Source organism: Anser anser (assembly GCF_964211835.1).
Source record: "Anser anser genome assembly, chromosome: Z".
Classification (NCBI taxonomy): domain Eukaryota; kingdom Metazoa; phylum Chordata; class Aves; order Anseriformes; family Anatidae; genus Anser; species Anser anser.
In genome coordinates, this window is record NC_139723.1 from 57,969,513 (window position 1) to 57,991,086 (window position 21,574).

The following is a 21,574-nucleotide window of genomic DNA, read 5'->3' on the forward strand; positions in this document are numbered from 1 at the left end:
GAATTGTGATCATGAAAAAAAAAATCAGAGAGACAAAAGTGGTCAAGAGGTCACAACGCATTATTTCAGAAAACATGTTTTTGTCCTATGCATTCATCCATGAAAGCTACTCCACTTTCCTTGCACAGCCGGTATTTAAAGAACATATGCTTAGTGCTTTCTATAGTCTTTTCATTGATATATCTTAGGTGAAATGCACACAAGAACCTATTATGTATGACTAGGAAAAAATTTGTCTTAAAGATGCCCTTCAATAATTTTAAATAGCTATTTATTCATCCTGTAGTTTCTTATGATGCAGGAAGTCCTGCACGCTGTTTATATCTTATGAAATGATATTGATGGGTGAAGTTTCTCTGAATTAGCAGCAAGAAATCCTTTCTTTTCATTTCCACTGGGGAGAAACTGGACAGTTGAAATTATGTTTTTACCAAAGACAAAATTAAAAAAAAGCTAAAGGAAAAAACTTTGCTCTCTCCAACTGTTTTGCAGTGCTCTGAAAGTATTAAATTTACTGGTTATCTAGTCACTCAGCATTCAGAGATAAATGTTCTGGGGAAGAAGAGACTACCACCTTTCTGCACATGCTTTGTGCCCTTTTACTCACATGCTATTTCAGTGATATTCCCAATAGATTTTCAAACATGTAAGACACATTTCTACTCCCAATTCCATCCCATCTAGTACAGACTCATGCTCTGCATTTAACCAGACACCTATACCTACATGCACATGGCAACACAGAAATCATCTCTCAAACCTACCAGCTGGCTGAAGAAAACCTCCTTTTATGCAAGTTTCTATTGTATGCTCTTGTGGAGGAGGCAGACCAGAAGTGTTAAGTTCTTAAGGGCAAAATCAGTAAATAATAATCAGAGAACTGATCGTTCTTCAGTTGCTGCACTCATCATTTTGGGTGAGTATAAAAAGCTGCTGCAACACATGCTCCCCAGCTGTAAGGGAGCAGAATTGTTCAGCTGCATCTTGAAGGGACAAAAATGCATATATAAAAGACCAAAACGCTTGTGTCTAAATGTTTTGTTTTCTACTGGCTTGAAGGACCACTTCAAGTCCAAACTGAAATAAGTGGGCCCCTCACCTGGCTTACCAAAAGCAGGCCTCTATCCCTGAGAAAAAATCCAGGAGAAGTCAAAGGAAAGTGGGAGATCGAAAACCTGTAGTTCACATACATCAATCAACTCCAGTAAACGTCACCCAGGACCGCACTGTATATTTAAGTGAAGTTATAAAAATATCACTAATGCCATGACCATTCCTCCCTCCATCACACAGAAACATAGAACTACTTAGTACAGATATAAACAGGGCAAAAAAAATTTACTTTCTTCATTGAAGACCATGAAAACCAACAAGCACACTGACCTGCCCCCTTTCTTTTTCAACAGCCCATGCACACAGTAAAACTGCTCTCACTTGGCAACACTGCACTCATCCAAATGCTGCAGTTAAAGAGAGAGGTCAAAGTGTCCCATTCTTGCATACAATTACGACGGCATACTGTAAAAGGAGGAATAGGCTGCAAGTCTGTGCCTCTGGCAGGAAACCTGCCCCCATTCCTGCTTTCCTTTTGAGTGATCAAAGTCAGACCACATTTGAGATTCTTATAATTGCAAATCAAACTACAAGTTGGATAACTCTCAAGAGAGCTGGAGCTCCTGAATTACAACATTTAGTATACCTTGCTGTGAGGGATTTTTACCTTCTTCCTATGGTGACAGCAGGTTCATGACATATCGTACAGAAGCAATAAGCAAAAGAGAAAAAGACATTGACTATGTTTTCTGCCCTTTTCTTTGTGAGGGAGTAAATCCCTCCCCACTTCTATCTCCAATGATACTTCTGCAGACAAAGAGCTAACAAACTGGTTTTGGTAAGACAACCGAAAGCTTAGTTCACATGCGTGCAGTGAGGTGTAAACTGAACTCAAATTTAAATTCCCATCCAACATTCTGCTAGACTCGTTAACTGCCAAGATGCCAAGTATCTGACATATAACAAAACTACATTTGTTACTCCTGGATTTACAGACAAAACACATCTATTTTAGTGCTGTTTTGTATATCATGGAAGGTATTTTAACTATTTTTTTTTGCTATTGAAAAGGTTGTGAAAGGTACTGTTCAGTTTTAGATTTATTTACTTGTTCACTATTGCTTTTTGAACAGTGTTGTGAACACAGTGCTTTTGAGACATGCTGGTGGAATCCGATTTTGTTTTTGTTCTGTGGAAAGTCACTGTGTGTTGTCTGCATGTGTACTCAGTGACACAGGTATGCTTCTGGGACTTCTAAGCTGGGAGACTTTTTTCTTTAAAAGCAATTTTTTAAAAAACAAGGTAAGAGAAGGATACGCAGTTCCTCTGATGCGCTTGATTTTGCCTGGGTCTGTGAACTGAATAGGCTGCAAGACCTTTCTCACTGGGCAAGCAAACAGTATCTCTCCACCCCCTTTGGGAGGCATTCCTCTCCGGTTGATCTAAAAACAGTAATGGAGGAGAAAACAGGTTAGTAAAGAACACAATGTATATACATGCTCAAAAATTATAGCTTTTATTTCACATAAAATAAATTGTTATCATTACCAGCACTATGTGAGCGCAGGTGAGAAAAAGACATCCTAAAAGCAGAAAGGTTTTTTTTTTCCACCAAACATATAAGCAATAAAAGATTTATTTTTTCACTCCTCACCTCTCTCATTTCAAGTATAGTAGGCATGGCTTCTCAGTGGTGGAAAAACAAACACTAGAAAACACCATCAAAAACTAAGAATCAAACAACGCCCCCCCAGCCTTTACTAGGGAGACAACACTGGCGTACTACTTGTCTCTAATTGCGAATTTGTACCTCACTGCTGAAGACTGAAGAAAGCGTCATTTCTCTGATGCTTGACATGCTTAGGTGAGACCAAAATGAACTCACTCCCACAAAAAGGCCTGGCCATCCCAGGCTGGTCCTACCACCCTAGCCAGGGGTCAGCCCTGGCCCTGGTCATTGGGAACACCCACAGGGACAGGATGGAGAGGGCTGTGGGGATCTGGAGACCAGCAGTGCTGTAGCTTCGCTGGTGCAGGGCCTGATGGTTGCAGCAACACTACAGCGGGGTTCTGGGCAGGGTTAGCGGAGGAACTGGGAGGACATGGTGGAGCATGTAAAGACTGTTAGCACAAGCAGGGCCTTCATACATTTTAAATGAGCGTTCTTAATTTTGAAAGACTATAATTTCCTCTTGAACCTAAAAACCTATTCCTCACTCAGATTTATTGAGCCTGTGAAATGTGTACTCTTTATAGAAAAGTTTATTTACTGTTATTTCCTAAACTGGAAGCAAACATTAATCAACCAAATATGGATCCAGCTCCTCTGCTGGTAAAAAAAGACTCGATTATTTCTCACTAGCTCTAAGCATGGGACAAAAACAGGTGGAATGAACAATACATTACATTAACTGATGAGGAACAGGAAAGCAAAAAGGCTTCTTAATTTGCAAAAATCTCTAGGAAACAAAGATGATCACTCATATTTGACATGTTCTCTACCCATAGCCTTCACACGTCTTCTACTACAGACCAGTACTCACTGTGGCTACCATGCTATTTAACACTTACCAAGAAGGAGAGGCAATTTAACGTGTGATGTGACTAGATATCTGCTAGAGAAAGAGCAGCAAGCACTGCCCTTCTCTGCGTATGGTTACGCTGCCCAAAAGCGTACAGTCCCATGAAGCTGTTCAAAGCATCATTTCAACCTGTGCTGGCAAAGAGAAATATTTTCTTACCTTGATTTCCAGACCTTCACCATCAATTCCAAATTTTTTCAGTAGGGGTAGAGCTGTGGCCTTAAGGTTATCAACCTACAAAATATAAAATTTAAAAAGCAGACTCTCTATTGGAAGTTACTTAAGTCAGTAATTTAAAAATCATTGAATTATGAGGTTCCTAACAAGGATGAGGCTTTTCTGTCCTAGGTATTCTAAGGGCAGACACAGGAATGCAGCACAGATATCAGCTACTCAAACTGGCACGAGATCTCACTACTCACAAAATTTGCCACAGCAAACTATGGAGATGGAATTTCCTATTCTGGATTTCTTCCTCAGTCTGATTTTTATTAGGTTTTGGCTAAAACTGCTCATTTGTTTCTCTGAGCAGTTACCAGTTGTTGATGAACAGTTACGCAAAAAAATGATATTCTTATGACATTGCTAAAAAATTCCTATAGCTAAATCTGTGATGAGAGCAAGAACCTTCATATTTTGGAGGAAGCCCTTCGTTTGCCGGGAGGGACTTCATCCTTTTGTCAAGAGCTTCTCTCCATCTGCTTCTGGGAAACAGAAGCTTCTAGGTAATTCCAGTTGACAAAGGAGAATCTGAAGTGGGTGACAAATCATCCACATACTCCCTTTGAGCCAGGTGCTCACCAAATCTGGGTCTCAGCAGGGTTTTCCTTGCCACTGGTACTTCTGTTTGTTAACTAAGACAACAACTGTCCTTTGTCATCTTCTTTCTTCTGCTGAAACTTTAGTAGCATTGCTGAAGGTGACAAAAATGATTTAGCAGTGCAACAGCAGAAGGAATTACACAAGACAAACAGCTTGGGAGAGATGGGACCAGTACAACATGACCGAAGAGGAACTAGAATTCAGGTGGAGAAGAAAACAGGCACACGGTAGACAGCACTTTGAGTAGTCAGAAAAAAGCACCCTCCTTTCCATGCTTTCAACCAGAATCCACGATCCTTGAATTTCATTCTCTCTGCTTTGCAGACAGTACAAGCCATTGACAAAGTACTAGCATATACCTCATCTACAAGGCTATAAACAACCTGTTAGTGCTGAGTTGCTACAAGTGTATGCTACAGTTCTCGTTTTTCAAATTCTTCTATCCAGCATATTTTGTTTCTCACAGACAGGGATTTGGCGTTGCTTTTAATGGGAGAAAGTATCAACATTTTAATGTCTTCATTAAAAAACAGTCAGAAATTTATTTATATAAGAAATACAAGTTACAGCCCCTTACTACCTTAATCCAGCCTCTTGGTATTATTCATTAATCACACATACTTGACTTTTGGAACAAAACTCTTCACTAACACGCACATGCACACACATGGACACACAGGAATACCACTGTCAGAAGTGATGAAATTTCAATGTGCTTGTCTGGCTCGCCTAAGGTTACACAATATTTATCCCTTTTTCTTCTGAAACAACACGTAACAGTGAAAAAATAAGAGCTTCACCGTGTAGGATATGAAATCCCTTCCCCTCCTCCATATCCACTTTTGTGATTCTAGGGACTGAAGCCTACCTCTGGAGAAAGCCTGTTATGGCAACATTAGGAAGCTGGATCAATTTCGAGTCTGGTTTGTCTGTTTCCAAGATTTTCAAGACTTGCTGTAGTTTTCAATCCTCAGACAAGTTCCAGGCATGATACTTATTGGGTACCAGACAGATACACAGTAAGAGACTGTTCCAAATTTGCAGCCTAAGCAGAGAAGGTAACTGGCAGTGGAAAAGGTTGTTCTGATCAACAGATGATGAGTCCAAGTTTATGCAGAAGAGGTTAAGTACTTCACCGGAAATGAAGACAGCAGCAGAACTGAGACTAAAAACTCTTATTTTCTAGGCTCATGCCTATCACTCAACCATAAAACCATCTTTCAGTTCACCTTGGAGGGAAGTTATTCCATATTCAGAGCAGACAACACATCATCAAGTTTACCATAACAAAGGCTTCAAACAACTGAGGGCATACCTCACCACAAATGCCAGAAAGCTGCAAGTTTCAAGTCCCATTGCTTGTTCACAAACTAGTTGGTGTAAATACAACCCTTTTACCTTTAAGGAAGTCAATGATTAAAAGAAGAAGTCCTCAAAACAGTAAAAGAATCAAATGGTTTGCAGAATCCCTTAACTAGTGCAAAGCTGAAAAAAACACAACCAAACACAAAGAAAAAAGAAAACAACAGAAAAGAGACCCAACAGCATGTGCTTGTCCCTTTCCTAGGTAGCCATTAGCTGGTCTACATAGCCATTAACACTGCACAGAACAGAATTTATCCCTACCATACAGCACTATGTTTGGTTATAGGGACCTAGACTGTGTGCGTGCACCGGAGTTTAGCAAATTAAAAGAAAAAAAGAGAACACTCAAGTCTGTTGGAAAAACTTTTTTCCCCCTGGAATTACAGACAACTGCTGAATTTTGATTAACACTGAAATTTATTGCTCCCAAGCCAAAACTTCATATGCTAGTCTCATGCCATCATGAAAATCATTTCAACTGAAAGTCCCAAGGCACAGCTATAAAACGCTTCAGCACTTGCAAGCCTGAACATTAAGAACAGTTATTCTAAAACTAGGTTATCACAGCATTATATTATCTGTCCGAATAAAACACAACACATAGAGAAGGAAAAGAAACTAAGACAGTGATGAGTTGCACGGCACCTCCATTCCCTTCAAAAAGGCACTTAACAGACGCTGGGGGGGGTATGGGAGGGTATGTCTTTGTAAAGAGAAACCCAAAACTATAACACCTCTGCATGCCAGTCCCATGCATGACTGGTCCCATAAGCTATTCAGGGTTAGGTCCCACCAGCGGTTGTGTAGAAATACACAGTGCATGATGCAAACATAGGCTTCCAGTCAATGGTTAGGCTAGTGTTCTGAAGCCACATGGAGATCTCTTCCTGACAAATGCAAGCAAAGCATTATTTCATTTTCCTCTCATTTAGGATGCAACACACACACACATTATCATCACTATGGTCCAAACTGGCTAAAGTGCACATTCCCCTGCATTTCAGAGGCCATGCTATCCCTCCAATTACTGCTTGCAGAGTTATCCCTAATGGTGCCAGCTGTGAAAGAGCTTTTCATTGCAACCCACTGGTGGGCTATTAGTATATGTAAACAAACACATAGTCGATTTATACCCCAGGAACTCTGCCTGACCCATGCCTCACTGAACTCAGCTGAAGGCTTTCTTTCCACTAGCCATCCTTTAGAAACACCCTCTCTTGCCTGGTCCACTTCTACTCCCTGCAGCAGGAGATCTACTGTGATCCCTCTGTCTGTCCTCCCAACCAGAGGGTGTCTGGCAAAGAGCAAGCTCAAACTCACAGCACAGCAATTGTATCCAACATATATGCGAGGCTGTCTTCACAGATGTAAAAGCTGCAAGCTCAGTGCTGACAGATTTCAGAATGCCCACTGGGTCAGCCTACTTGCTCACTGCTACCATGAGGGAGAAGTCCCACTTCTATGGCTCCCTCTGTGTTCCTGCTACTTAACTTAGGGATGCTTTCACTCATGGAAGGATATTTCCTGCAGACTTCACCTAGCTCCAAAATAAAGATACATGTTTAAGAACATGATATTCCTCTTAGAAACTAAGCTAAACTTGGAGAAAAGCAAAACAAAACAACAACAACAAAAAAAACAAACAACAACTTACAATAAATATAAGCAGATACTTGCTTATTGTAGCTACTAACTTGAGATTGAGAGGTTTTTACATGAAGAGCACCAGGCAAAACTCCTTGAATATTTTAAACGACCCACAAGTATTTACTGTGGTTTTCTTTTCCTTCTTCCCTTTGGACAGTCAGAAAGTGTGTAGATGGATAGACAAATCTAAGCATCCCTTTTGGGGCATGCATAAATAATAAATTTTCACCCAGCTGCTAAGCATCTTCTGCTTACTGAACAATGAGAAGACAAATCAATTTAAAACCGAGTTTCCTGAGCACAAAAATCATTTAAGACAGCACTTGAAATTGTGCTTTTAGTTTCAGCAACTTGCAGAGGCATGTGCTGTACAAAGTATCTTGTAAAACTCCTCAAAGTTGTTGATCAACGTTGTTTAACCCAATAGGCAGCTAAGTACCACATAGCCTTTTGGTGTCTCTCCCCCTGAGGGAGGCAAGGGAGTAATCAGAAAAAGAAGTAAAGCCATTTAATAGGACAGAAGAGGAAGAGGAAATAAAGGAAAAACGATGACAACAACAAAGGAATACACGAAACAAGTGATGCACAATGCAATTGCTCACTACCTGCTGACCGAGGCCCAGCCAGTCCCCAGACAAGAGTTAAATTCCAAAATCAAGATTCAGCTGCTTAGGTAAGTGTCCAAACTGACTTGAAAACAACATTCAGGTTGGACTAGTCTTCCTCTCTAAATTCTTCAATAAAAAAAAGTCTCCCTTGCGGTGAAAAAGATGCAGTCAGCCAAAAAAGACAACTTTGATTCTTATTGCCTACTATTTCTATGACATTTTTAATAATGGTGACTGAAAGATTAGAGAGCATGCTTCCCTTTTTATTTTGTTTTTGATTTATTTTTTAAACAGCACTTCAATTATCCTTTGGCTTGTGGGTGTTTCACAGAGCCACAGGTGAGAGAACACAGTTTTTAAAGTGACAAGATAAATGCAGTTGAAAAGCCCTAAATAATAGCAGGACTCAGAGGCTTGTGAAATATCTGCAATTATATTTAAACAGTTTAAAATGATTACAAATACTGTTAAGTTTTCTGATTACAGTGTTCCCCTCATCTACTCAGAGGAAAATAGGCTCTAGTTGGCATTTGAAAGGTAAAAAAAAAAAAAAAAGGAGTGCTGTTCTCTAAAAGCCATTACGAAAAAAAACAACCAACATAACCCATAACCATTACCTCAGTGTTTTAATCCCATGATCCCCATAGATAATTCTTGTAACAAGACTATTTAAACAAAGGACTGTAAACCATCAGTAACAAATCAAAGCAAACACCCCATAGTTATTTGATCTACTTATGCCATTTAGCTTCTTTCTGAAGAATCAAGACAATTACATGCAGTATTTTCGCTACTTTCATTTGTTACTGCCATGTGACTTTTAACAGAAAGAAGGCTCCACAGCGGCATAATTACAGCTATATCCAGCATCTATCAGGAGAGGAAGATTCCTTCTGTCACACTCAAATTTCATAGATAATTTCTTCTTCTTCTTCCAGTAAATGCGTGAGTGGGGTGGGAGAAACAACGCATCTAACTTCTAAGAGAACTGGAGAAGTAAACCAGTGGAAGGTCCTCACATCACACTTACAGTTTCCAAATGAGATAACAGAAGCAGTAGAAAAGCAAAACTCCAAAGGTAGATTACCAAATGCAATTTAGAAAGATCAAAGGGAACAGTTCAGTAATGTTTGATTCAGAAAGCTTGCTGACAGATGCAGTAATACCAAATACTTCTTGATATGAAAGATGACAGAAACACAGTATATTTCAGAGATTTCTTCCTGAACTTTGTTTAGAAGAAAAAAAATCTCTGGTACTTAAATTTTATTACTTACCGAAGGATCTACTTGATCATTTGTTACTCCCCTCAAGACAATCTTCAGTGGATGTTTCATGAAAGGTGCCAAGCAGAGCAAACTTTCCAGGTAGTAGCCAATACTGCGACTGGGGCTGCAGTCATGTTCTAATGAGCCCCCATACAGAAGACCAGGCTGATAATATAAGGTAGTACCTGGGGAGGAGGCCAAGGGGGAATCAAATTAGAGTGCTGGCAGCACACTAGCCGTTACTGCAGCAAAAAGACACTTTGCAACAATGTGAACCAGCACACTGGGAACAGCAGAATTTATACAAAATGGGCAGCACTTCCACCACCACCGCTTCTGTGTCTACATTTAATAAATGGGTCGAGGCAGATGACTGCCCATTTATCTTGCACATCGTTTCTCCTACTTTCCCTTCCTCCCCCCATATCAAGAACCTCTCAACAATTGCCAGAATGCTGAAACAAGCAACTAGCATCCTCCACAGAAACTAAATCTTCAACAGACTTGAGACATTGCTGTCTCAGCATATCTAGTGGTATGCCATCTGCTTTACTGACCAACAAGCCTTAAAATCCCCTGTAATACAGAGAGGACAAGAACCAGCTGAGATTTCTACATGGGATGCTTCTCACTCAAACCAACTCCTCTCTGAGCATGTCTGGGCAAGTACAAACTTTGCCTTGTACAAAAACCCACTCTGGTTCAGAGAGACCTTCCACCACTAGGAGATCCCACATACCAAACAAACATCAGTCTTCAACTTGAGCAATACAGTTTCCTTATTGCACTGCACTGTGGTGGAGCACTGATGTTCTTGTGTGCAATCTATTAGTATAAAGCTTCTCTCCTTGGTTATTACTAATCTACTCAGTCAATGCTATCTAAACACTTACCTGTCAAGCTGTAGCTTTTAATTCAATGAAGCAAGTGATACAGTCTGGAAGACTGGAACAGTAAGAAGAGAAAAAGGTCTCACCTGTTTGGTTTATCTCAATCCTAGAGCCATTGGTCACTTTGTCAATGAGGCGAATAAAACTTGCTTCAAAGTCTGAGGAGTAGAACAAAGAAAGAATTTTAAAGTTACTTAAAATTTACTCCTGAAAACAGTAAAAAAGGTCACAGGAAAAATACGTGTTGATGACTCTCCCTTGAAGGCAGTAAGGCTACTCTTACTCTTCAACTTGTAGTTTAATTTCACCACATGAGAAAAGGCAGTTCACATGAGAACAAAGGCATTCATTTGACTCTTAATGCTTACAGATGTCTCAAATCAACTCAGATGCACTTAGAGATAACTGCTGGATTATCCACATAGCTCTCCCCTGCACACAGCAAAGGGAGAGCAAGTGATAAAAGTTGGTATATTTGATCATAGTGGTCTAAAGGATCACTCAAGTCCAGGATAAAGCCTTTGACAATTTACATTTTGCTCAATACAAAAGTCACTTTTGCATATATGCAAAAATCCTAGCCAGCAGGACCCTGTGTAGTTAAGTACCACAAGCTAATCACAGCTTCCCATTACCCTCTGCAAAGTCTTAACGAAGCTGTTGTTCAGTTGTGAAGTGCTACAGCCACACAGCTGTTCCACAAACGCAGTCACCACTGGCTATCTGCAGATCTCAGAGTTTTTCATTTCCAAAATTATCAACAACATAAGTAAGACTAGAGAAACACAAGTCTCCCCATCACATCGCTTTGGCTTAACATGCGCCCTAGAGCAGCTTACTCAGCTAATTACTCAGTTTCTCCTGTTTGTGTGGAATCCTGCTCACAGATGTGGGAAAGAACAAGCACATATATTAAATAAGTGGCAATAGTCTCATTCTTAGGGATCCCAGGTTGGTATAGACTTGGCACAAAAGACAACAAAATTTACGCAGAGTTCAAAAATCAGTTAGTTTTAAGACCAAATACACCTGCATAATGGTCAGTAAGTTGTAGTTTTATTGCTAAGGAAGTTCTATCTCACTTCTTAGACAATACTCTGATTTTTCTTCCCATGTAAGCTTTTAGGATGCAACGAATATTTAAACAAAAGAGCTATTTGCAGACATTACAGTTTGTTAATATTTGCATAATACTGTTGATGCACTAGTCACACAATGCTGGTTCTGCTCTCTGTCATGATAATTTCTAAACTCATAGTTTGTATGACAGCAGTGGGACCTCTCCCAGCACAAAAGTGCATCCTTGTGAACACATTTCCCTCTTGGAATGCAAACTCATAGAGAAGTTTTCACTGCAAATGCTCTGGTCATGAAAAGCTGAGAGAACTGCACGTTGAAGTACCAACATAAATCAGCGTTTGTTGCTCTTTTTCTGTTATGGTCATAGCTTACATTTTAGTCCATGCTTGAAAAAGGACCTCCTATAAATTTAGCAAAAATCACAAAATTCATCACCAAACTTTTTGTGGTAGTAATAAATACTTTGGCTCTTAGTATATGTTAAGTCAAGTGCATATGAATATTCTGACAGCTTCAGAGGAGGATCTTTAGCTGTGAACCGACCTTATCGCTCTCTACAGTTACCTTAAAGGAGGCTGTAAAGAGGTGGGGGTTGGTCTGTTCTCCTACGTGCCTGGTGACAGGACGAGGGGGAATGGGCGAAAGTTGCGACAGGGGAGTTTTAGGTTGGATGTTAGGAAGTACTTCTTTACCAAAAGGGTTATTAAGCATTGGAACGGGCTGCCCAGGGAGGTGGTGGAGTCACCATCCCTGGAGGTCTTTAAAAGACGCTTAGATGTAGAGCTTAGCGATATGGTTTAGTGGAGTACTTAGTGTTAGGTCGGAGGTTGGACTCGATGATCTTGAGGTCTCTTCCAACCTAGAAATCTGTGATACTGTGAAGCATCCTCAGAAGGCAGAGCTGCATCAATGTTCTCACCCATTCTGAACCTCGCACTTTACCTAAAATTGAACTGAGTGGCGACAGCCAGCCCTCCTGCTTCTGCCACCACTGCGAGCTTTCAACGGGTATGACCTGCTGGTGACTGTCCCGCTCACTGCAAGCGCTGCACCCCGCACCTGGCTGGCACCATCAACCCATAGACACGGGTCCACACGCACCCGCACACCAACACCCGCACACCAACACCCGCACACCAACACCCGCACACCAACACCCGCACACCAACACCCGCACACCAACACCCGCACACCAACACCCGCACACCAACACCCGCACACCAACACCCGCACACCAACACCCGCACACCAACACCCGCACACCAACACCCGCACACCAACACCCGCACACCAACACCCGCACACCAACACCCGCACACCAACACCCGCACACCAACACCCGCACACCAACACCCGCACACCAACACCCGCACACCAACACCCGCACACCAACACCCGCACACCAACACCCGCACACCAACACCCGCACACCAACACCCGCACACCAACACCCGCACACCAACACCCGCACACCAACACCCGCACACCAACACCCGCACACCAACACCCGCACACCAACACCCGCACACCAACACCCGCACACCAACACCCGCACACCAACACCCGCACACCAACACCCGCACACCAACACCCGCACACCAACACCCGCACACCAACACCCGCACACCAACACCCGCACACCAACACCCGCACACCAACACCCGCACACCAACACCCGCACACCAACACCCGCACACCAACACCCGCACACCAACACCCGCACACCAGCGACCAAAGCCCACGCTCAAATGCAGCTTTTTACACCCGTACACGCCTCGGTACCCGTCACACCGCCCGGGCGCATTCAGCGTAGGGGTGACGGGGATGCCGAGGGACAGAGGACGAAGCGCAGCTCCCTGTGCAAGGCTTCCCTCGGAGGGATCCACGTGGTCGGAGCCAAGCGCCTTCCCTTCCTTTCCCATTCTCCTTCCCCCCCCCTTCCTTTCCCTTCACCTCCCTTCCCTTCCCTTTCCCCGCCGCCTGCCGCCCTCGGGCACGAGCCCCCTGAAGCCCAGCTCCCTGCGGCCACCGCAGCCACGTCGCCACCTCCGGCACCCCCCGACGGGTCCCGGGCACGCCGCGGCCGCCTGCTTTCGGCCTCCGTGCGCTCCGGCGGCGGGACGGGGAAAGCCAGGACCCCCCCCCCGGCCCTGCCCCGGGGCTCACCGCGGAGCCCGGGGTCCTCCTCCCGGGCGCGGATCTTGCGGATCTTCAGCGGCCGCCCGCTGAGCGTGGCGAGCACCAGGCGCTGCCGCAGGAAGTTGCAGCCCGCGTAGCTGAGGCACTGCGAGGAGGAGCCGCCGCCGCCCGCCATGCCGCGCCCCGCCGGTGCCGCTGCCGCTGCCGGTGCCGGTGCTGGTGCCGCGGATCCCGCCGCGCCCACGTGGTTGGGAACAGGAAGCGCGGGGACAGCGGGGAGTCAAAGGGCGAGGGGCGGGGCGGCGGCGGCCGCTGGGCGGGGGCCGTGAGGGGGCAGCCGGCGGGGCGGGGCAGGGGCTGAGGGGGCCTCGTTCCGCCCCGGCCGTGGCTTGGTTCGCTGGAGCTCGGCCCCCGCGTTCCTTAACTGGGGTTCGGCCCTGACCCCTGTGGGGCGCCTCAGGTCCTGCGCGCCGGCGGACGAGCCGCCAAACCCCGATGAAACGCGGGGTACCGGGGTCCTCTCCCTAGATGAAGGAGGATTAGTTGCTGGGAACACGTTCTTGCAGACTTACTTACTTACTTACTTATTTATTCCCCCCCCCGGTAATTTATCACTGTCTCTCCTAAGGAAAACTAATCAAAAAGCAGGGTCTGATTTCCAATCTTCTGGTCGTGCCATTCCCTTAAATACAGTGGTAGAGACCGGCTGTCGTAAAACAGGAATCTGAGTAAAGCTTTACTTAGCTGTAGTGAGTGTTTTAGAAATCTGTGTTTTAAGAGAAGCATGCGTTACAGCGAGGGTGACAGAGTTAATTGCTGGGCTATGTTTATGTGTACAGGGAAGAAAGCTCCTTGTGTTAAGCAAAAAGCGAAAAAGAGCAAGAGTGATCTGACAGAATATCCCAAGCTGGAAAGGACCCAAAAGACAGTATTTTCCGAAGATACGTTCTGTGTCTCCCTCCCCTGCATGAACTCGTGTCTGATCTCGCTCCTGAGTAAATGCAATCTATGTATTGCTGTGGATGAGGTCAGATTGTTGCCAGTGAGCAGCGGGATCCGAGCTGCTCTGCAAGCGGGGATGAACCAGGAGCCATGGGTGCACAGCCTGCACCGTGCCCTCACTGAACAGGGCACCATGGTGCAGCATCTGAGCACGGTGGGCAGCACAGGGCACTGGGTCCATTGACAGTCCCAGCATAACCTGTCAGATGTAGGATCCATCTAGCAGATCCAGTTGCAAAGAAGATGGGCTAGAGATAAAGCTGCACCATAACTCTGAGGAGATAGGACACGACTGGCGTCCTGCTAGGATATGGGACTGGAGGTAGTTAAATCTACAATGTACTTTAGGCAAGGATCTAAAGCTCAGACTTGAGCTTAACTGGAGCTCCCAGGCCTGTAGGCAGAGACTACTGGTGAAGATGCTGAGAGCAATTAACACCTGTCTGTGCATGTAGGATCCCAACAATCGTCCTCAACATCTGAAGTGAGAAATGCAGGCCCTAGGAAGCAATTCTGCTTCTGATTTTCTTGCGTGCAGTCCTTGCACAAAGTCAAGGTCTTCTCTCTTGCTACTGCTCCCCCACCAGCAAGGAGGCTGGGTGTCTGCAAGAGGTTGGGAGGGGACAGCCAGGACAGCTGACCCCAAATAACCAAAGGGTTGTTTCATACCATATGACATCGTGCTCAGCAATAAAAATTGGGAGGAGAAAGAAGGGGTGTTTGGAGTTGTGGTGTTTCTCTTCCCAAGTTACCATTACATGTAATGAAGACCTACTTCCCTAGAACACGGATGAACATCTGCTGATGGGAAGCAGTAAATGAGTTTCTTATTTTGCTTTGCTTGCATGCACAGCTTTTGCTTTATCTATCAAACTGTCTTTATCTCAATTTGCAGTTTTTCTCACTTTTACCCTTCCAGTTCTTTTCTCCATCGCACTGGGCAGGGAGGAAGTAAGTAAATGTGTGGTGTCTAGCTGCTTTACCAGGGTTAACACAGAACAGTATGGAAATAGCATTGCAGTTACTTGTCTGCAGAATTTCAGTTGTGAAATGAACAATTTTATATGGTTAAACTTGGATTATTACTGAATCTTGCAGTAAGCATGCATCCCAAATCATAGACTTGTTCCTGAATGAACATGATGCGATAATTTTAAATTGATGTCTTCTATATTTTAACATTCAGATATATGCCTTTTTCTACTTTTAAGCCTGCAAATGTTTTTTATACATCTTCATTTATTTTTTTTGTGCTTTCACAGAGTCACAGAATGATTGATGTTGGAAGAGACCTCTGGAGGTTATCTGGTCCAAGCCCCCTGCTCAAGCAGGGACACCTAGAGCCGATTGCCCAGGACTGTGTCCAGATGGCTTTTGAAGGTCTCCAAGGACAGAGACTCCACAACCTCTCTGGGCAACCTGTGCCAGTGCTCCATCACCCACACTGTAAAGTATTTTGTGATGTTCAGATGGAGCCTCTTGAATTCTGGTTTGTGGCCACTGCCTCTTGTCCCGACACTGCACACCACTGAGAAGAGCCTGACTCTGTCCTCTTTGCACCCTTGCTTCACGTAATTGAAGAAATTGATGAGATCCCCCTGAGCCTCCCTGAGCCCTGATCCCCCCTTCTCTTCTCTGAGCTAAAGAGTCCCAGCTCTCTCATCGTTTCCTCACAGGAGGGGTTCTCCAGTCTTCCTATGTTGAAAATACAGTCATTCTGACAGTCTTAAAACCTCTGGCTAAAGCACGTTGTTCAAAGCTGGAGTGCTAGTTAAAAACAAATAAAGAGAAACCCAAGATGCATTTGTCATTTTGAAGAGGCTATCGGAAAAAGTCAATTGCTTGTAGTAATAAAAGTTCTCATCTTTCTGTAAGCTCAAAGTGGAGTTTTTGTATCAGCACTTTAACATCATTTTTATTTATTTATTTTTAATCCTCCATTCCAAAATATTGCTATCCAGGTCAAGAGATCTGAGGAGTTTACAATCAAATATTATTATTTATAAAGATGAAATCTGTTTCAAGTAAATCTGTACTATATAGATGATGGCCTATTTTTCTATAATAATCATGCTTCTCAGACATTTTTTCTTCCTTGATGTGCGTTAAAGTGCTGATTATTTCACTATCTACGATATCTTCTCCCGCTCCTCATGAATTGTCTCTATAAGGAGTGAAGAATGACTGTAACTTGGATTGTTGTACAGAAACTGTTTATTCTTTTTGATAGCTATCACCTTCCAAAAACAAATTACAGCTTCTTTGAAAGGAGTTGTAACAGAAAGGAAAAGCCCGTCATTATATCAAACAAACTCTGTTAAGAGAGGTTAACAGTGAGAGGGTTGACAGTTCAGAAAACAAGCACCTAACACAGTACTTTAATCTTGGTGTAGATTTGAAAGGCAAGAATATAAGGCAGTATATATTATACCCTGTAGGTACTCTTCTTTAAGTTCAGTTCATTTTAATTTGATTGGTGTGACATCAAAAGTTTAAATCAGTTGTTCAACTGTCTGGATAGCTGTTTTGTGAAATAAGTAGTAAATTATGCTAGCTGTAAAGCATATTAAATAAACATTTGAGAATTTGGGGAGAGCTGTATGTAGGAATTTTTGTCAAAATGTTTAAAATTGTCGCATTGTAAGAGAGAAATACTGTAACTACAGTTTTTGAGATTCTTTGTACAAAAATAGTTGTATACTGGTGCAAATTGTATAAACTATGGTTATGTGCATCTGCACATATATAGTGACCATTGCTATTTGGTCTTTAGAGGAACACCTGAGTAATGTGGCCTCAGGTACTTACAATAGTAAACTCTGGGGAAGTAAAAAGGAAGAAAATCTCAGTCAGCAGAAGATTCATGATTTATGAAAACACTTACTCTTAGAAAGAAGAATGGGCCATGGTTTGTCTTGAACTTGGATATGCTCAAGATTAAGTCATTTACCTGAGATTTAAGTGTAAAGTGTAAGCAAATTTCCCCAAAATGTAAGTGGATGATCCTGGAGGATCTTTCTAATTCCCAGCCTGAAGTACTAAATTGTCTTGATTTTCTTCAGCCCTATAATAAGCTTATGAAAATATTCCTTCTAAAAGGACTAAATTGTATAGTTTTGAAAGTTCTTGGAAAAATACCACTCTTACTAAACTCCCAGTTTCAAGAGCATAGGAGTCAGAGGTATGCTTTTCATGTAGTTGACGGTCACTAATTATTCCTTATATTCTGTGAGTTGTTACAGATTGAAATAATAAGGTGTTATTTAAAGGACTTGGGGTCTGTCTATGTGTGTATTTTGCAAGTTAATAGGTAAGACTTCAGAAGCATCTCATTCAGACTTGTTTTTACTGACTGTGTTATACTTCTAGGGTGAATATGTCATACCAGCTAGAATTCCTCCTGTAACTGTAGCTTGTTTTTCTTAAAGCCCCTGAATCACGGAGCAGTCTAATTCAAATCAAGGCATTAAAGCAGAGAAGGTCATAACTGTTGTTCTGAAAAACTATATTTGAAAAGATGTAAAGCACTTTGAAATGCGGTAAAGTTTTCCTCTCTCTACAAGTATCTGAGTTTGTCTTAACACTGTACTTCTCTATCACTTTTACAACAAACCTCAAGAATGATGTTGGATACAAAGTGCTGTGAGTTATCACTGGCTCTGACTTTCTCTGCCAAGAAAGTTGTTATTGCAGCCTGAGTTTAGGGAGCCGAAACTGATATGATGGTGAGAACTGGAGGTCCAGCCAGCCAGGGAAACAGCCCTAGCCTGTAAAGAGAGAGCTTCAGTTGTGTAGACAGCCTTCTGGGCTCCATAGCAGGATTGCTCAACAGAAAGGAACACAGCCTTGTCAGCACTACCGACTTTGGCAGCACATTCTGCCTTTTGATTTGGGTGGTGATTACCAATATCCAGATATTTGATAGCCCAGGCCATCTAGAAGTATTAGAAATGGACAGTAAATCTGCACAGGTGAACACACCACTGCTGACCTACATGTGAAGCTCAATTACACATGAAAAATGTAATGCTGTGTATCCAGAATGCCTGTCCTACAGTTTGGCTACCCACTGTACAAGTACAGGTACTAGTGCCCATCACACACTTCTCAGTGGAGAAAGCCTTTGCCACTTTTTGAGCTACTTGGATACCTGTGTCTAAACAATAATGTTTGGTGCAGCTCTAGTATATTTAGGCAGGGCTTACTATGTACAAGTTACTCCTGGTATCTGGGATACTTACTTAACCAAGTCTTTAACATGTGTTATAGTTGTCATAGAATAATGTTCTTCAGCTGATTTGAGAATGGCTGCCACATACCCTTCCTTATGTTTGCTGTATCAGCAGCACAGTTCAGGGAGCTGTGGTGGATGAAGACTGCCCTTTGTTTTGGTGAGTTAGTTTTCATTGGAATCAGGTTCTTGGACAAGCTTTCCATGACCTGGTGGTTCCAGAAGGGGAGTAGAGATGCACTGATGTGGTTAGGAAGCAGGGTGGGATTTAGTGGTATAAAATGTTTGTGGAACAACACCTGAAGAACTGGGATTAAAGCAATTGATAATAATAAATAAATACTTTATGCCTGCCTCCATGTACCTTCTGTGAAGTTCAGTGTGCTTTGTGATTTTCCTGTGTAGACATAACTTCAGACTGTGTTTCACAACATGAAGTGTTGGATGGTGTTGCTAGATAAAGGAGGCCCTGGTGCCACATCCTCCCCATCTTCCCATCACAGCTATTTCTTGAACCACTTTAAAAACTCAGTCATGAAACTGACCTACTCTGAAGTGGAGAAGGAGTACAAACAAGTTAACCTAGTGTTCAGGCTGATCTTTTCATACTGAAGCCGTGTGCTAAAGGTAACTCCTACCAGTCTGTTTCTCCTGTTCTCACTTCCTCTTGCCTTGTCTTTTGCTGAGGATACAGTTAAAGCATCTAGATAGACAAATACTGATGCTGAAGACAATGTACCTATCCTTTACCCAGCTTGCTGCTCCCATCTTTCTCTTTTGTTTGTTCTGATTCTTATTTTTCGCATTCTTTCAAGAAAAAATTGATTTTTTTTTTTTTTTCACAAGATAAACTCATCAGCTGATCAGGTGAGTACCAAATTTGGCATAGGACAGAGCAACCACTTTTCTCATGACCTATTTGACTAGGGCACCTGATCTCATTAAGCACATTTGCTTTCTGTTTTCACTGGCTACAGTTGAAATGTAGTTGAAATGTAGTTGAAATGTTAACCCTGAAAAAATTTAGCCCCAAAGTCCTTTGTGTTCTTCCTGTATTTTGTCAACAATTATTTTGAAGACATTTTAAAAGCTGAAGAGTTTCCTGTTTGGAAATCATTGCTTTATTTTGCCTGAGGTATAGGGAGTGAATAGTTAAGGAAATCTATGGTTTATCTCTTGCCTGAATGGCTAGATAAGATAGTGGCTTCCTCACTCTGTGTATGTGGGAAGCTTTTAGGTAAGTGATACAGTGGCTACTCAATTTGCAGGCTGTCAAGCAAATTAATGATAAAGAATATTCTATCATAATTTTGATTTCCTGCCTTGCACTTAAGAAAACACGGAACCAAATTGAATTTTACCTTCTGAATTCCTGCATTCTGGGAAAGATGATTTTGGGTCCATTTCTAATCTGTAAAAAGCTGGTGAGGCAAACAAGTAAATTACAGAGAATTACTTAATATTTGAAAATTCAAACTTAACCTAGATGAGTACTTGCTGTTAACATAGTGCCTGGACACATTAAAAAAACTGTTTCTGATAGAGCTTGGAAAACAGCTGTGAAACATTACATTCCCATTGGCAGTCTTTGTAAGAGAGAGTTTCATAGAGGAATAGGTGAAATATCTGTTTCCTTGATTTAGATTATGATGTCAAATATTTAGAAGTAACTTCAAGATCTGAAAATGGAAAAAGAACAATCAAGGCTTACAGATGTAACAAAGTATCTTCAGCATTTGAAAAAAGAAGGTTTGGATTTACATTCAAGTCTGACTTGAAATTACTTTTTGGTACTAACTTAAGCTATCAAATCTGCTTTCCTGGCTTTTTTGAAAACTCTGCAAAGCTTTGCCATGTTATCTCTTGAATTCATCAAGATCAGCTCCCTGCTTAGTTGCCGTAATCATGGCTCTTAACACAGCTGGGAGTAGATTCTTCACTTGCATCACTGCATCTAGAATTGAATTTTTCCTCACAGTAATCTCCATTTTAGTGTTGGGCCCTTCTTTTCCAAAGGATCTACTTACTAATGTCTGGTAATCTACTGCACAAATCTGTTGAATTGTTGGAATCATAACAACAATGCACACCAGGAGCAGTGCTAAGAGGGTGTGGAATTACAAAAAAACCTGTTATATAGTCAAGAGAAGGATGTTAACACTCACCATCCTCACAGCTTAGTAGTGGCCATGTAGGAGGAGCTTTGATCACAGGTCAGCTGTCATGAAACCAGGATGATCCAACTTTATGTGCTCTAAATAGTTGACTAAAAAGTGATTTGGAACTATGGTTAGATTTTTCGAAACCATGACCAGGTAGCATTGATCCTCTTTATGTGTGATGCTTTTGAAGGCAGAGAACTGAAAATGTGATAGAATCTGCAAGGAAGAGTCACAGAATTGTTAAGGTTGGAAAAGACATCCAAGATCATCTGGTCCAACCATCCCCCTACCACCAATGTCACTCACTTAACCATGTCCCTAACCACCACGTCCAACCTTTTCTTAAACATCCCCAGGGACAATGACTCCACCACCTCCCTGGGCAACCCGTTTCAATTCCTGACTACCCTTTCTGAGAAGAAATGTCTCCTAATTTCCAACCTAAATCTCCCCTGGTGCAATTTAAGGCCATTCCCTCTAGTCCTGTCACTAGTTACCTGCAAGAAGAGGCCGACCCCCAGCTCCCTACATGTTCCTTTCAGGTAGCTGTCGAGAGCAATGAGGTCTCCCCTGAGCCTCCTCTTCTCCAGACTAAACAACCCCAGTTCCCTCAGCTGCTCCCCACAGGACTTGTGTTCCAGGCCCTTCACCAGCTTCGTAGCCCTTCTCTGGACACGGTCCAGGGTCTCAATGTCCTTCTGGTACTGAGGGGCCCAAAGCTGAAC

At 42.6% G+C, this 21,574-nt stretch overlaps 1 protein-coding gene across 4 annotated transcripts in view; it reads right to left on the reverse strand.

Moving 5' to 3' along the window:
• RCL1 (RNA terminal phosphate cyclase like 1) overlaps positions 1-13,738 on the reverse strand; it is a 36,758-nt gene extending 23,020 nt beyond the window's left edge. For all 4 annotated transcript variants that reach the window (XR_014577194.1, XR_014577195.1, XM_083819250.1 and 1 more), the window contains exons 1-5: positions 13,482-13,738; positions 10,322-10,393; positions 9,355-9,530; positions 3,795-3,869; positions 2,371-2,495 (exon numbers count right to left, since the gene is read on the reverse strand). Coding sequence is in view for 2 of the 4 variants with exons in the window: in XM_083819250.1 (XP_083675376.1) it covers positions 2,371-2,495; positions 3,795-3,869; positions 9,355-9,530; positions 10,322-10,393; positions 13,482-13,629 (596 nt within the window). In the remaining 2 variants the exon portion in view is untranslated. The remainder of the gene's footprint in view (positions 1-2,370; positions 2,496-3,794; positions 3,870-9,354; positions 9,531-10,321; positions 10,394-13,481) is intronic.
• Positions 13,739-21,574: the final 7,836 nt, after the last annotated feature.